The sequence below is a fragment of the Ambystoma mexicanum genome, chromosome 6p (genome assembly GCF_040938575.1).
Source record: "Ambystoma mexicanum isolate Mex_15411 chromosome 6p, UKY_AmexF1_1, whole genome shotgun sequence".
Classification (NCBI taxonomy): Eukaryota; Metazoa; Chordata; class Amphibia; order Caudata; family Ambystomatidae; genus Ambystoma; species Ambystoma mexicanum.
Window position 1 is genome coordinate 1,017,712,204 of NC_090935.1, and position 17,246 is coordinate 1,017,729,449.

Below are 17,246 nucleotides of genomic sequence, written 5' to 3' on the forward strand. Positions count from 1 at the left end.
AGGGTCGAGTGAGGGTTTTTTAATCAGAGGTTTGACGTACACTAATTTGAATGCATCTGGAAAGATACCGGAGGAAAGGGAGGCGTTTATGATAGATCTTGCGTGTTCTCCTGCGCAGGTGGAGGCAAAGATTTCTTTAAGGGTTGTGGCTGGGCAAAGGTCTAGTGGTGATCCAGATGGCTTGCGGTCGGATAGGAGTTTGAGAAATTGTTCTGGTGATATTGGACTGAAGGATTCGAAAGTTGGTTGCGTAGTGGTCGTAGTAGGGGGGCTGGCTGGTACGGGCTGAGGATTGCCTGGTGGTTGTAAGAGAGCCTGTTTGGTGGTCAGAGATTTTGTCCTTTCAATGGCCGTGGAGTAGAAATGGAGGGAGAGTGAGTCACATAGTGATTGTGACGCGGTCGGGATGGTTGTGTTACATGCCGGTTTGGTGAATTCGGAGATAATTTTGTGAAGTTCTTTGCATGGGTTTTTGCAGCTTAGGATTCGTGAGTTGTAGTGGGCTTTTTTTGCTTTCCGGATTTCAGCTTTGTACTGGTACAGGTGTTGTGCCAAGGTGGTCCTGCTGTCTTGGGTTTTCTCTTTATGCCATTTGCGTTCTAGGTATTTGTAATGTCGTTTAGTGTTTTTTAGTTCAGGAGTAAACCATCTGGGGAAAAGGCCAAGTCGGGTTGATGGTTTGCACGAGGGGGTCAGGCGCATCAGGGATGAGTTGAGCCATGAATCAAAGGCCTCAGGGGTTAGTTGATTGTTGAGATGGCAGGTAGGTTGTGGGGACTGGAGGAGTGCCTCGGCTAGGTCCGGGGTGACTATTAGTTTCTTCCAGCTTTTGCGATTGTTCGGAGGTTCAGATACGAGTATGGGAAGGGGTTCAGGTGAGTGGATGGCGAACGAGAGAATGAAGTGGTCGGACCAGATGATAGGTGTGGGCGGCCTTAGATGAATCAGGGTGTTGGAGCTGAAGATGGCATCAAGAGTGTGTCCTTTATAATGAGTCGGGCCGTTTATGTGGGGTTGGAGATTAATTGCATCTAAACCGTCAATCAGGGAGTATGTCATGGGGTTGGTGGGGATGTCGAGCCATATGTTGAAGTCTCCAAGAAGGGTGAGGTTGGGATGGTTTAGTTGGAGGGTGGAGATGGAGTCGCAAAGGTTGTTTGCGAAGTGTCTATCATAGCCAGGGGGCCTGTAGATTATTAGGAAGCTGTACGAGAGTGAAAGGGAGAGGGATAGTTTAACAAGAAGCGATTCGCAGGATGGAATGGAGGGTTGGTTGTTGATGATTGAGGCGCGGAAGAGGGATTTGAAGATGAATGCTATCCCTCCTCCCCTTGACGTGCGGTTCAGTGGGATGAGGGAGTAGTCCGGAGGAAAAGCTTCATTAGCGATTGGGCCGAAGTCATCGGAGAACCAGGTTTCGGTGATGAAAACTAGGTCTGGTGTGGCAGAGGAGAGGAGGTCAAAGATGGAATGTCTGTTTTTTGCTACCGATCGGGCGTTAAATAGGATGCAGTTCACATCGGCAGCTAAGGATGGTCTCGTGCTGGAGCGGGACGGGGCGGTGGTGGGGAGTGTGGACGGAAAGGGGTAGGGTGGGTGGTGATAGATGGGAATAGTGGGCGAGCAGTGAGATTGGCAGGGATCGGGAGGGGTTGGGAGGCAGTGTGTGATAGGATGGTCGGGTTTTGATTGGGGGGTTTGAAAGAGGGATGTTGGCGGTTAGGAGTTTCAGTTGGAGTTGATGAGAAATCGAGGGAGAGGGGTTTCAGGTAGGGAGAAGCGACGGGGGAAGGAGGGGATTGCGGGATAGAGGCGATGGGTTGAGCCAGGGGAGGCGAGGAGTGCTGGGAGGTTGTGGGGGACCAAGAACGTTTCCTCTTTAGTTTCTTTGTTGCGACTGGTGTGTGGGAGAGAGTAGGGGGGTCGGAGGGTGAGCAGGAGGCAGCTTCGGTTCTTGCTAGGGCTAGCCGTGCAGTTTTTAGGGAGGGGAAACGGTGTGGTCGGGGGGGAGGGTGGCAGGGGTATGAGGGGAGGGCGGGAGGTTGGTGATGGCAGGGGTATGAGGGGAGGGCGGGAGGTGGGTGATTGCAGGGTGGGGTGTGCTAGGTATGGTAGTGATGGGAGCAGGTATGGGGAGTGCTGGTGGGTCGGGAGTGGGGTTCAGGGGAAGAGTGGTTTTAGGGTGGGTGGTTCGCCATCGTGCTCCCCTGGCTTGGTGTTTGGAGAGGGGAAAGGCAGGGAGAGAGGGAGAGGGTGCGGTGGTTTCGGGGGGGCGGGATGGGAAGGAAGACTGATCGGAGGAAGGGGGTGGTCCATGGGAGATGTTTCTGACTGATTCTGGTGGAGTGGGTGCACTCATGATTGGTGTAAGCTTAAAGGATGGTTTAGGAGGGTTTTCTGATTGTAGTTCTAAGATCGGTGATGACACGCTTTTAGGTACGCTTCAAGGTTCAACTGCTCGAAGATGGTATTAGGTTTACTTGGTGCTTTTCTAGTTACAGTTGTAGATAGTGATTGTTTTAGTTTATTGGGTACACTTCTAAGATTGTTTGTCCTCAGGAGGATATTCGGTCAGCCTCTAGATTCTATTTGCTTAGAGGGGGAGTCAGATTATTAGTCATAGTTTTAGATTCAATAATATACAGTGGTACTGTTGGTTATACTGAATAGGATTGGGTAGGGCACGGTGGTGGTGGACTTTTCCAATTCACCTTTATACAGGGACGGTGTTGTGTGGATTTAAATCAACTTTGTAGTCATCATTTAGATTCTACATTGCGCAGTTATACTGTTAGTTATTTCTAAGTTAGAGTAGCTTAGACAGGTTGTTGGGCTCACTTCTATTCCCAACTCACGATAATACTACCTTGTTTGGGAGAACCAACACACCACCCTTCTGTCCATGCAGAAGGTCAGTCCCTTCCTATCCTTGTGTGACCTAAAAGTGAGTCCATCCTTGTTCAGTGGTTGTTTTAATTAACACGACTTATTTTAAATATATGTAATACTTTATTTAACACATATTTTACTCTACTTTTTCCCTTATCATGTTTACTGATCCGAATACAAATGAACATGTTTGTATCACACAGTTATTGTTTACACATTTGGCCATTGCCTACTTTACTAACAAGTGTACTTAAGTTTGTTTAAAAGTTGCCATGTCCTGTATTTTTAAAAAGAGACAGTTCCAGGAAAGGGTATAGTTTGAGTTTTTTTTTGTGGGCGGGGTGGACTTCTATGTGGCACCACCTGAAAACTATGCAGCTTCTGGGCACTTACAAAATATGCATGAGGTTCAAGAGGACCTATTGTATGTATCTAGAAAAAGTGACGTTTTATATGTGTTCATGTTTTTAATTGAAATGTTTCTTAAATGATCTGCGCTGAGCGGGTAATGTATTTCATAGTGTGAGTCTGCCTATCATGGTTCTGCATTCTCCATTGAAGGTCAGAATGATCAAAGTCTTGTACAGACTGGCCATTAAGAGAAACATGGTTCTTGTTTGGGGATGTAGGTCTTGCGGTCTTTGTCAAGTAAACTTGAGCTTCATAGGATAAACCTATGTGCGTGGGCATTATAACTTTTTAATGAGATGGGAAAGGTGAACGCTTTACAGGTGCGCTTTAGCTGGCGTTGATAATGATGTAGGAGGAGCATAGAGAAATCGGTGCATCTTCTGCAGCATGGTCTCTAACCTCACTCATGCATATACACCGTGTGCATACAGTACTTAAATCTGCCTAGATGTTTGCATATTCTGATGTCCATAGTATGCCTACAATAAAACGGAGTTTGGAGGAGTTATCTCTGAAAACCAGGTGCAATCCATGTCGTGAATATGCAGGGGAGGGACAGCAATGTTGGCCACTGTTGCAGATCTCCATCATGAGTACAGCAGAGATAGACCCAGACTCAATGCAAGCAGGGAGTAGTGAATGGCCAGGAAAGCTTGCTTTCCTGGCAAGCATGGAGTTATTATCTATCTGCCACTACTATTCTTGAAGTCTCAGAATTGTCAGACCACATGTCATACTATCCAATGGCTTCATCTTTAGGCCATTCAGTTATGATCATGGGGTCCTAAAACGTATGGTCTCAAGGATTTAATTTGCTGTTATATCCCTGCAGGATGGGGAATACATGTAAGCCATTGTAGAGGTCTGGGGTTGTCCTATTAATCTCTATATAATAAAAGGGACATTTGTGGGTATGTGTGTGTGTTTGTTCGAAATGTTCTGCATACTTCCCAGCATGCTACAAACCTTAAATGTGGCATGTCGGTAGGTTCCATGGTGTAGATGATGTAAAAAGTATAAAATATACATTTGTCTATTGTTGTAATCGTTTAAGCTTTTTTTAAGCAGTCTGCAATGCTTGTATATGTGTGTGTGTCTGTTCAAAATGCTCAACATACTTCCCAACATGCTACAAACCTGAAATTTGGTATGTGGCGTTCCACGATGTAAACAATGTAAAAAGTATAAACTATCTTTTTCAAATGTCTTTTTTTAACTAGTTTTTTAAGCGATATAGATATGTGTGTGTGTCAGTTGGAAATATTCAGCATAGTTCCCAAAATGCAATAAACCTCAAATTGGGCATGTGGGTAGGTTCCATGGTGCAGACAATTGTGTAGACAATGTAAAAAGTATAACATATAAATACACCTTTGTCTATTATTTGTCTGCTAGTAAGAATATAGTTTACTCGATTTACTCGTTTACTCGATTTCAATCTTTTTCCTCGTGTACTTCCTTTACAGTAGCTTTTTATCAGAAATGAATCTTCAGCGTGTTTCTGATCTACTTGCGGAAAAGTGTTCTATGGCATAGACCAGAGCCTCAAGAGAAGGGGCGCCCTTTGAGTTGGGGCTTTTAGCATCATATTAATGAAAGGAGGGATTTCTTTCAACCCAGGGCTTTTGATGTTGTTTGTTTTTAGAAGAGCGGTATCAGAAGGGGTATGGGGACGAACAATGCAGCATTTGCGACAGGCATAATGATGTATGCTCATTGTATGGTGCCATCTGCCGCAGTGAGGCAAAGCGAGTCTAACATCCATGGGCACTTTGAAACACAATTTCTTGATGTATAAACGCCTTAAAAATGCACAATAAATAAACAAAAAATGTAAAATGTACTTATGTACAATTACAATGTAAATGTTGATATAGCTTGCCTTATTCCCTTAATGACCCACCCATTAAATCTGAAAGCCTCCTTATATCAAGCAAAGTTTGAACCCACTGCCAGACAAAATAGGGCCGCAGTTCAGTGATGGCAGCTAGAGAACACACTCTCATCTCTCATCCGGATTGAGAGAAATCTCCAGAACTCCCAAACTGAACTAAAAACAACCTCTTCTCACCCTGTGCCTATCCGTTATAAGCCAAACGGCCATTGAAGAAGACTCAGTAATTGTGATACAGTTTTGCCCACAGTTACCCTCACCCACTTTCAGCGCTTCCAAACTGCATGAATGCTTCTTATTTTAAAATGGGCATTCTATCAAAAGGGTTGAGCATGCATTTGGAATGTTAGTCAGGTTCTGCCTCCTCCTCCTGAGTAACCTCAGACCATTTGCAATCTTTCTAAATGTGAGTGTCTTCCTCTTTTTAGGTGCTCCTCTTCCATGACCAGCACTATGGTCTTCACTATGAGTACACCTTACCGCTGGATCCAGTTGCGGACGCCCCGAGTTCCAAGGGGAGTGCGCCTCTGTTCATGTGGACACACTCTGGCTGGGAGGACTGTGATGCTGTCTGTGGAGGAGGTACAGTATGTTATGTCATTCAACTCCAATGTGAAAGTCACCAGCTCAGAATGCAATTTTCTATAGCTGACCGGCAAGCAAACCATTGGCTTGTAGGCACGAATAAACTTCAGTTCATTTCAGAAATGAAAATCCAGATGTGATGTACACTGATTAACAGCAAGGTTTTCTGAAACTTCCCCGAAACATGATGGTTGTCAGATGCTTGATTGGCCAGGGGCAACTTAATACGCCAATGCAAACTATGTGCCCTGCTAAGTCTCTATACAAACGAAATACAGGTTAACCCTTGACTAATGTAATTATTAAGGCTCTGGGGCAATTAACCTGTCCCAAGCAAACATCTGCCGACTTAAATAAAATAACCATTGGCAAAGTCATGAGTTTTGACTTTAAAGTCGGCACGGATTAGGAATTTAACAGGCACTGCATAGTGGTACTTTCTGGGCATATGATGTCAGTGCCTGGCAAATGTCTAATACCTATGCACATGCCGACAATGTTGCTTTGCCACTGCATGTTCTAAATGTGACTTTGGTGCAGGGAACTGGTCAGAGGACACATGTTCTGCATGCTGATAAGTGACTTTGCATACTTATCAGTGGGCAAAAGTCAGTTCACCGATTCACAGAACTCACTTTGCGTGAATTTCCGGGATCTTGAGGATATTTTGTGCAGGTCCGTCCAGTCTCTGTGTGCAATCGAGCGACTTGTCCGAGACCCCTCACGAAGTGTGGGAGGGGCCTACGCAATGAAGTGAACAGGGGGCGGAGCTTTCATATTCCCCATTACCCACGCAGAATGGGGAAGAACAAGACATTAAATGGGCGTTTTGAGGGATGGCCTGCTTGAGGAAATCAGACACCCGTCACTGCCCAAAAGCAAGCATTTTCATGGCTCTGAGCGTGCAATGTCCCGTAGGGGAAATCAGCACACTGTTAAGGATTTCAATCAGGCAACGCTCACCTTAGTCTCAGCCCATTATGTGGCGTGCAATTGAAATGCTTATGTTTTAGATTAGATTCAATATTGAGATAGTACACCACTCATATCACACCCCCTTTTCAAATACCCCAGGTCACATAGGACCATGAACCAGGCTGGTTGATAAAATATAATATTTATTTTTTTATTTGAAAATTAAAATAAATCATAACATTTTTAATATGGGGCAGCAATCACCAATGGGGGATAAGAAACATAGGAATGTAGGGAATGCACTTAGTTAACCTTCTATTGACACATCTACAAAACACCAGGGAATAGGAGCACTTTTTGATTTTAGGTAAGATAGCATTTGAGTTAGAATTCCCCCTTGCAATGTTCCCTCAACCCACAAATAAACAATTCTAAATGGATAACCCAAAACAGCAGGTAATCAGGAATGCCAATTGGAAATCAGAATTGAAGTCGGACCTTCCATCCCCAAAAAAGAGAGAAAAACGGATTTTAAACCCGGGCAATGCTAAAAATGACACTCGGAAATGGATGAATAAATGAATGAATGTGTGTAAAAATCTTGAAACAAATATTATTCCTCACTACTGCAACGATGTAAAGGTACAAACAATCACAAGCAATGTATATCCATGAGCATACAGTTTGAAAAAGAGTGTCAGGTTTTAAAACATGTTTTCAGGAAATGACACGTTGGAAAATGAGCAAACTTTTGCCATTCCCGTCTGAATTTACCAAAACGGTTTTTAATAAAAATGTGTGAAATGTGTTAGGGTGTAACTATAGATCATAGGTACAATATGAAAGTGAAATTAGGTCTCTACCTGGTCAATTGAGTGAGTTATGCAAGATAGAGTGAGGTTCGTTTTTACGAAAATAGAACAGAGAAGCAGAAAAGCGGCTTTGAAATGGATTGCAAACTTGACTTAAACTGGATTTAATGACTAAGGAAAAAATGTCACCCGTGAATCTCCACAGTTACACGGCTGTTGTAACCCTTTACGTGGTGTACCCCGTTTCCGTTATGGAAAATTAATTAATTTAATCAAAATCGCTAATGGCTTATGTTCTATCCAAAATGAAAATGAAGAGAAAATTGGCTCCGACACTAGGGATCAAAGGCAGGGTTTCACAGATAATTCTGGCAATTTTATCAAGATATCGGCGTCAGAATAGGATAGCTTAGAGATTGGGATAGCTAGGTACAAGGCAAGGTATACTTTTCTATGGATTTCTATGGTTCCTATTGATACTCACAGTCCACTTTTTAGTTTTTGGATTCTGGACAGTCAGCGTTCTGGTCACCACAGGGATATGGTCTAAAAAAGGACAGCCGGAACAAATTCAGCTTGACAGGATCAGCTGGCCGTGGACTGGTTACCGGGTAGCACTTCTGGATTGGCAATTCTGGTTACTGGATAATATAGGTCATCAGGGTAGCAGGTTGGCAGCAGCATGTAGTGAGTAACAGCAAGCCAAGCTGGATCAGGATGCCAAAAGTACCACAGTTTTCTCCTGGTTAATGGGAGATTAGTGGGTTTTCAGAATTTGAGGCTTTGCTGGAGCAGGATCAGCAATGCTTGGCCTTGTATTTGGGATTTGGAGTCTGGATAGATGAAACAGGAACAGGATGCTGGCGCAGGAAAATCAGGAAGAGTGTCTGTGTTTGTTCCTAGGGTCTTGTCAGGAACCCTTATTTATAGTGCAAAATGACATCATCAAAGTAGAGGCTAGACAGGATTAACTATGCATGCCCCTAAACTACTTGGATTGGACAGGGGTGCTAGTCTCTGCCTTGCTCTCAACTGGTTGGATTTCCAAGGGAATGATGTCAGGTTTATGAGGTGAGTTTTACAATGTCCAGATGTTCCTCTATCTTTATCCGAACACTACAGTATTGCTTTTCAAATTCTGGTGAATATTCCACAGTCTGTCCTATTTGACTCCCTAAGCCTCATCTAACTCTAAATCCGAGTTGCCCCTTTGACAATTAATAATAAATGTACATGTGAGGAATGGATTAGTTGTTCTGGCAACCCTATGAACAATGACAATAAATAGTCACTACTCAAACTCTGCTCTTCAGAGCAAACATTGGAATAGAGTTGGCACACCAAGTACAGCCCAAAAGAAAAATGTTTCTATTTTGGTGCACATCAAGATTTTAAGTAATATATTTTCAATGCTAAGAAGCTCTTCTCCAATTATCAAATTGATGCTGCATCCAACAAATGTTCATGGTTGTTAAACTTTTGATTATGCCCAAGGCTACAATTTGCATTAGAACCCAGGGTGGGGTGAATAACCAATCAGGTTGCTTGGAACGCAGGCTGAATCTACTGATATATGTGCAAATGACAAGCAAACTGATGGCTGCTTCCCCGCATCTTCACTCCACCATCCAATTCCTTCAACTTTGTCTTTTATTCCCCCCACCCGACTTAACTGATTTCTGCAGTGGCAGTGGATGCCTCCGCTGCTGCTGGCTCCTCCCATTGTGCGTGCTAGCTGCCATGGAAATGGAAGAGGGGCTCTGTATGGAGCCCTGTTTTCTAGCTCTGTGGCATCCATCTAGCTAAAGTATTTTGTTTGAATGAACGGGACGCTTCGAGGCGTCCCATTCATTCAATGAAAATACGATACTCTCAGCACCCCCGGATACCGGAGTGGCAACCTGGGGTGCTAATCAAGTTCATACCCTGTCCGTCATGCTGCAAAGGGTGTTATCAGCCTGGGTACCCTTGTTAAATGCCCTCGCTATGTTTGGGCCTTGAACTTGGGCCCCCGGCCGATAACAACAGATCTGACTTGGCAGATGCAGTATGAACATTTAGCAGTTATTCCATCACAGACCATATGTGATTTGTTGGCAACTGAATTTCAGGAATTAATCTCTACATTAAGAAAAGACATGCTTGAGAAAGAACTTACCTTGCCGTCCTCACTTTCTAAATCCCTTTAAAACATTTCTCAAATTCCTTATTCAAAGCTGCAGATGTTCCTACAATGACCCAACATGATATCTGTAAGAATATTGAATATCTGCCCAGCTAAAATAGTGTAATCTACTACATTTCACATGCTATAGCCACAGATTTGGCCATACCAGTTAATTTGTCAATGTGTCCTGGTAATGTTTGAATTACTTTAAGAAGGCTACTTGTATGCCCCCTTTGAAAAATACCATTCTGAATCCAATAGATACAGCTAACCATAAACATATTTCTCTGCTTCCTTACATTCAGAAGATATTAGAAAAAGTGTGTGTTGATTATCTTCAAAGTCAAGTTGATTCCATTTCCCGTTCACATCATACTTAAGCTGAGTTTTGACCTTGCAAGGAAACAAGGGTTGTGCAAACATCTTCTATAGTGACATGTGACATTTTGCAGGTCACCAGTTCAACAGTTTGATAACCTACAATATTATGGAAGTCACTTTTTGGGCTGGAACGCAGAACCCTTGTCCTTCCTCCCCCATCCCAAGAGCTCTCAGAAATGCATAAAAAGTGTTGACACCTTTTTACACATTTTGTTTATTTCTGCTTAGAAGAGCAGTTTAAGTAGAAAAATAAATAAATATGCCACACTGCAATGTTGCTGTTAAACAGTACAGCGTGCTATAAGGCAATATGGGAGATGGCAGGATCCCTCCTCCCTTTTAGAGCTCTATTTCCTTGGGCCACTGAGTGAATTTGAACCTTTCTACATAAACTACTTAAAAGTTCTAAAGGTTCATGGGCCACAAACCGAGTAAATTGTGGGTGTTTTGAATTTTGAACCCATTTTTTGTGGGATCAAGCCTAATATGCATATGGTCTTACCTATTCTGTAATGGGGCAGCAGGGTGAAAAACAACGCTCTGGTGGGTTGCACAAAGCAATGCCAGAGCATTTGTTGAAAATCTTCCATTCAATGCCTTACTATTTTGCTCATGCTTTCCGCAAATTATATTGCACATCCCTAATATGAGCTGAATCTATGTTAGTCAACTTTTTTGATGAACTAAGAAAAGTTTCTTATGATGGTTGTTCACTGGGCTTGTTTCTGTTATATCTATCGGCCAGAGTGTCTACCCTCGATCACCAGCGGCTTATACACCATCTCGCCTCCCTTTGACAGCTCAGGCTGTGCCCTTAACTGAATTAATTATTTTCTAGGTGATCATGTTCAGGCAGTCTTCTTTTCCCCTATAGTTCAGATCGGGTTACTCTAGCATGTGATGCTCCCCGTGGTTCTATTCAACACCCTTTGTTGTGTAATATTTATGGTAGCCCTTAGCATCTCCAGTAAAGTCATGTGGCTTCCAAATTTTCATGTATGCAGATGACTCTCAAATCATCCTGCACTTTGATGAGATGCCTTTGGCTTTTGTCAGACAGACTCATAGCAATATCCCAGCTGTAGACATGTGGATGTGTTAATATAGACTTAAGGGAAATGGCTCAAAACCCAACATTTTTCTACCATGTGTAAATCGCAAACATTGGTCCCCTTCTTTTTAAAGGGATTGCTTGTGAAATTGCCTATGCCCTGTGAGCTTTGTGGGAAACCTGGGATCATATATTGACACTAAACTATAAATAGGTATTTGTAGAGCTAATGGGGTTGAATCCTCCTTTTACCAGCTGTTGCTCCTTTGGAACATGCTTAACTTTTGGACATTTTCTACACAAGTACCAGTAGCTAACCGTTTTACATCTAGCAGACTTGACTATTGAAACAGCATCTTCCTTGGTCTTTCAAGCTTTTCAGTTGCTGGAATCCAGGCCATTCAGAATGCTGCTGCAAGGACCATGATGGGTCTCCACTGCTATGCTTACCACGTATTGCCTGCAATGGCTGTGTGTTGCAAGAGCACAGTGACAAGCTCTCTGTCTTGTTTTAAATACATTACATTGCAACTATGCATTCGTCTTGGTCCTTAACTGTTCAGTTATAATTAAGGGGCCCAGTTTTCCGTTTTTACTGATTGTTACACATAAATACAGACGGAAATCAATATGCCTTCTACATGTTTTTATATATAAAGGTGGAAAAACCCCAGAAAAAACAGGTCTCTCTGCTTGGTTCCCTATGCTGTCAATCATGCATTGTAAGCCAATCACATTGCAGATTGGAAATATGGAGAGCGTAACATTTGTATAGACATAGCATTAAAGTTGAAATTGCTGACAGCATTTACCTTAAGTCCACAGCAATCACAGGAGCAACCATTTGTTGCTAAAACAAACATTGAACTGACATTTCTTGTATGGTTGCATGCATGCTTTAATAAATGTATGTTTGTATTTTAATACATGCAGAAAATACTAGTTGCAAATTATCTTTTTATATGACAAAAAATAAATGTGGATAATACAGACAAAATTGCCAACAAATAAATATTGATAAATACAGACAGAAATAGCAGAAAAATAAATACCATTAAGCTGGAAGCCTTAGATATAATGAATTTTCACGGCACTATTCTGATTGGATCTATTTCAGAAACTGTGATTGTCACTACGTTTTGATACCCATTTTGCTGTCTTTTTGTATGAAATTGCCATTTGTAGAAATCATTTATCCAAATGCATTTTTGTATGAGTAAAATTAACATGATTTCATGATAGATTAATACCACAAGACCTTCCTTTTTCTGCTTACAACTGTATGTCCCTGCGGTCTGGGGCTTAAGGGACACCTGCTTTTCAATTTTCTAAGTCTGACAAACCTTTCACGGAAAGGTAACCTGGTTACTTTCTCCTTTCTGCCCCATCATCTTAATTGTAGTCAAGCTCTTTATTATGTATGATGCTATTAGATCAGAAGCAAGTATCTGTGGTTCAGTCTGACAGGCTTAATAGCCAGAATGGCCTAGTGCCCTCAATTCTAGCCCTGAGGAATCCATCCCGCGAAGACATTCATATTCTTCGCACTTTAGACTCTTCTGCGTACTGTCATCACGGCGTGTAGTATGGCACACTTGTTGCTGCATGTCCAATGTACCGTGCAGACATATTTGCAATCTTCTGGTTTACATTTGTGTAGGTTAAATTGAAATTAACACACATCACTACAAAAAGCACACATCTATAAACTACATAGGTAAAGGTTAACAGACATGCACAGGCATATACAAATCCCATATGTAATCCTCTCAGAATGTCTGTTCATGTGAACTGCTGAGCATGTGCACAGTAGGAATGTGTATATATGCTTTAATTCTACAAACATTTGAATGTTAGAGTGAGTGCAGTGAAAAATGAAATGAGCACAGAGTCCAGTGTGCATTGCACCCTTAGTGATACAAACATACAATCCTTTTATCACTGATGTACTTGACAAATATAAAGATTTGTGGTCATTCTTAACTTCCAAAACGTTCTTTATGTTATGCAAATTAGTCGGATACCCTCACTGGTGCTATTTCTCCCCTTCCTCGTTCTCACAGGGGTATTTTGAAAGAGTGAAATGGAGTGTTCCGTACAGTCCATGTTGGAATGTGAACTTTCTGTCTGCAAATAATCGAAATAGTCATTTTAGGCCATCGGTCTGCAATTTGTGGCTATTCAGCGGTCAGATTATCAAACCTTTGCACGAGTTCTAAAAAAGTGAGCAAATTCTTTGATAATTTAGAATGGATCAAACTGGTTTTGTCACAATCGTTATTATCTAAAAACATTTCACTGGGGCAAAAATAAATCATACTGTTTTTTATACTATGCTTACTTCATAACATAAAAGAAATCTGTTTGCTACATTTCTTGTCACCTTACTCATCAAACATAGCAAGTAAAACATTTTGTGTCCTTTTTGCCTTTGTGAAAACATGTTTACAAATAGTGCTTAACAGGCCGATTCATGGAATTAATGTGCGCTGAAATTTTCGGTGCAAGTGTGCAAAAGCGTGCGAAAGCGTGCAAATCGCAGTGCCAGTGCGGAAATCACTGCGAAACGCACGCACAGCGATTCATGGAGGTCCGTGCGCGTGTAAATCCCAGGATGTGCACCAAAATTCTACGTGGCGCACGCTGGCGCACACATCTGCAAACAGCGTGCGCTACGTGCACAGCGAAATCGCACATAGCACGGTGCACACAACATAAGTAAGAGGAACAGGGGGCGTGACACGCGGAATGGGGAACAACGCGAGAAAATGTGGGCGTCATGAGGGAAGTACAGGAGGCAAATGCGCGGAACGCCCACACGCACGTTCAAAACACGTATTCATTGATTCGAGCGGGGCTAATGCGTGCCCCAAAAAGACGCGCTAATCTGGAAACACGTACGCCAGCAGGAAGCAGGCGTACATGAACCCGCGCAGCATAAAAGTGCACGTAAACAACAAACAAGCTCAGACACCAGGATGAATATACCGTTCCTAGCAGCAGTGGTCGTGGGATACCGCAGGAGGAGGAGGAGGATAGTCAGGCCCAGAATTTTCACACCCGGAACCAGCCTTTTTGGGATGCCTGATGACCAGGTGCATGGGAGGTACAGGATTCCACCTCACATAATACTCGACCTGGTGAGTGAGTGGGAGGATGACCTCACATCACCCACCCTGTGCTCCCAAGTACTCAGCCCCCTGGAGAAGGTCCTCAATGTACTGCACTTCTTGGCCACTGGATCATTTCAGCAGACAAGTGCTATAGTGGGGGGGGTGTCACAGGCCACGCAGTCACGCTGCCTACACCAGGTCTTGGCCATCATGACTGCACGCCCATCAGTCCGCAGGCACATATACCTGCCCAGAACACCTGCAGAAAGGCAGGCTGCCGTCCAGGATTTCTACGGGGTGGCACAATTCCCCAAAGTCCTAGGTGTTATTGATTGCACCCATGTGGCTCTACATCCCCCCAGGGCATCAGAGCACATCTATAGAAGCCGCAAGCACTGGCATTCCATCAACGTGCAGGTAGTATGTGATGCCAAGGGAATCATCACCTCAGTATATGCCAACTATCCAGTGTCCACCCACAACAGTTTTATTTACAGAATGTCAACCCTAAACCGGGACCTAGAAGCTGGGCAGCATGGTGAAACATGGCTGCTCGGTGAGTATAAATTCCACAGCACATGCATGCATGTCAGATACTGAGCAATGTCACAACCCCACTAATGATACCCATCACCTCTCCAGGGCACAGTGCCTACCCTCTGAGCACCCACATGATGACGCCAATTCAGAACGCCACCCGAGGTAAGATACAACACAGCCCACATTGCAACCCGGGGCATAGTGGAGCGCACATTCGGAGTGCTAAAGTCACGCTTTCGCTCCCTTGACCGTTCTGGCGTTCAGCTGTTATACGCTCCCCCTGTAGTGTGCAGGATCATAGTGGCAGCATGTGTCCTGCACAACGTTGCAACATGCTGGGGCCTGCCCGTGGACATGGTGGTGCCCCCACATCCCCAACCACATGTACGCAGCTGGTGGCTAATAACTTCACCTAAAATCACACCCCTGTGGAGTGCACACAGCCCTGGCACATACCAGCTGACAATCAATGATGATGACATAAGGGACAGTCAACTGTCACAACCATACCAGCCTGAGATTGGTCTCCTGGAAGTGTTACATTGTGTGCATCCCTACCTACACAAACACTACCAATGCTGTGTCATCAAAAGACACACTTCTATGCTGCTAAATTGCTAAATTCATTACCCCCTTGCAAAATGCAACATGACAACAGTGCCATGTCACCCAACCCCTCCCCAGCACCGCCACCCAACACACCATGGCATGTCATGCTATGTGAGAGCAAACAAAGCAATCCCCAAAACCTGACACAAGTGTCACAAAGTACAGTGTCCCTATTGACAACTGGCCACACACAATATGCTCCCAGCAATGTAGAACTAACGACACACATGACCAAATACTTACCAACAATACAATGCAGCTACACAACCTCAAACATGGCAAAAACATGACAGTACTAAGTTAAAGTAGTGGTAGTCTTACAACCTGATCATGCCAGCACATCGACCCCTTCCAACTGTACAGTGTTGCTGCCACGCAAATGTGTAAGTGCACTGCTTACAACATGAACTCCATCTCCAAAGTAGACAGCCTTGTTAAGACATGAGGAATGAACCTGCAAATTAGGAGGAAGATATGGATGCACAAGCACATATCAATACACCATGCAGTTACAACAACAATATCCACTAGGAATGTATACACAGTATTGACTACAAATTGCCCACACAGCTCATGGGAGTTCAACGTCACTGTGTAATTCACTGTTACTTGGGCACACCCTTTGCAAGCCCATGGAAACGGGAAGCAGGAGGGGTGTGTGTCTTACGAACCCAAGCATCTAACCCAAACTCAGGACAAGCCTGCATGTGCCCAGCCGGAATACAGTGGATGACCACGGGAGCCACACAAGGCAACACACTGTAAAAAAAAATCAAAAATACAAAAATCAAAAATGGCCATGTGGGGGCTGGGGGGGGGCCTCCCAGGAGGTCCGAGGACAGGGTGCGCACCACAGCCACCTGTGTGGATGTTGGGAAAAAAAAACACCTCCATGGGCTCATGGCCTGCACGGCTATGCCAATGTGGGAGAACTGCTGCTGTTGCTCTCATCACCCTCTGCTGCTGCATCAGGATGTGGTGGTGCTATGGGAGGCAGCCCACGCAAAGCCCTGGTATGGTCCTCCATGGCAGCAAGCATGTGGGTGTGGAAGGTCTCGTTCTGGAGGATTATAGTGCAGAGATCCCCATGCAGCACCTGACGTGATGCCCAGATCTCCTCCCGAGTTGCCTGCATCTCAGCTGAGAGGGAACGTGTGAGCCGCTCCAGCTGCTGTTCTGTCCTCAAGTTAGTGGAAGCCTCAAGGTCAACAAGAGTCTCCCTGAGGTGATGGAGTTCTACCCTCAGGGCTTCCCTGTGGGCCTGGGACTCTATTGATATCGATTGGCGTAGAGTCTCCAGTGCCACCCGTCGGTCCCTGTTGAACGCCAACATGTCTTCCCTGTGTGATTGGCAAATGGAGTCTGTTGCCTGATGTAGTTGATCCATCTGCCTTTCAGGGGGGACAATGGAAGTGGCCACCCTCTCCATTGCTTGAGCCATCATCTCAACTGATGCTGCCTGTTGGGTTGCCATACCGTACATGGATTGTTCCCATACGGTATTGCCTGGTGGCGTACGGCCACCGCGTCGGCAGGCACCACACCTGTTTGGGGCTAGGCGATCTGCGCCTTGCTGTGCCGGCACTGCCCTCGGCTGGAGGACTGCATTCCCTCTCTGATCTGCTGGCCCAGGAACAGAATCCGATGTTGTGGAGTGTGACCCTGCATCCGTAACCGCCAAAGGTGGACTTACCAACACTGACATCCCCATAGAGGGTTCTACCCCTGGTACAGGTGGGTTGGAGAGAACAGAATCCCTGCCAGAAACATTTACCTGCGGCGGCACATAGGTCTCATCATCCAAATCAGCACCTGAATAGAGGTCTGGGGAGGTGCACCCAGAGACACCCCTGGACAGAATGGTCTGCAGCAAGATTGG

The 17,246-nt window shown here is 44.3% G+C and overlaps 1 protein-coding gene and 1 long non-coding RNA gene across 5 annotated transcripts in view; one reads left to right on the plus strand and one right to left on the minus strand.

Moving 5' to 3' along the window:
* Positions 1-17,246, plus strand: part of ADAMTS19 (ADAM metallopeptidase with thrombospondin type 1 motif 19) — a 2,156,963-nt gene that overhangs the window by 1,927,753 nt on the left and 211,964 nt on the right. Inside the window, exon 18 of the mRNA XM_069625625.1 lies at positions 5,623-5,776. Coding sequence (XP_069481726.1) covers positions 5,623-5,776 — 154 coding nt within the window. The remainder of the gene's footprint in view (positions 1-5,622; positions 5,777-17,246) is intronic.
* Positions 1-17,246, minus strand: part of LOC138510148 (uncharacterized) — a 198,000-nt gene that overhangs the window by 41,009 nt on the left and 139,745 nt on the right. The gene's annotated exons all lie outside the window — the stretch shown is intronic.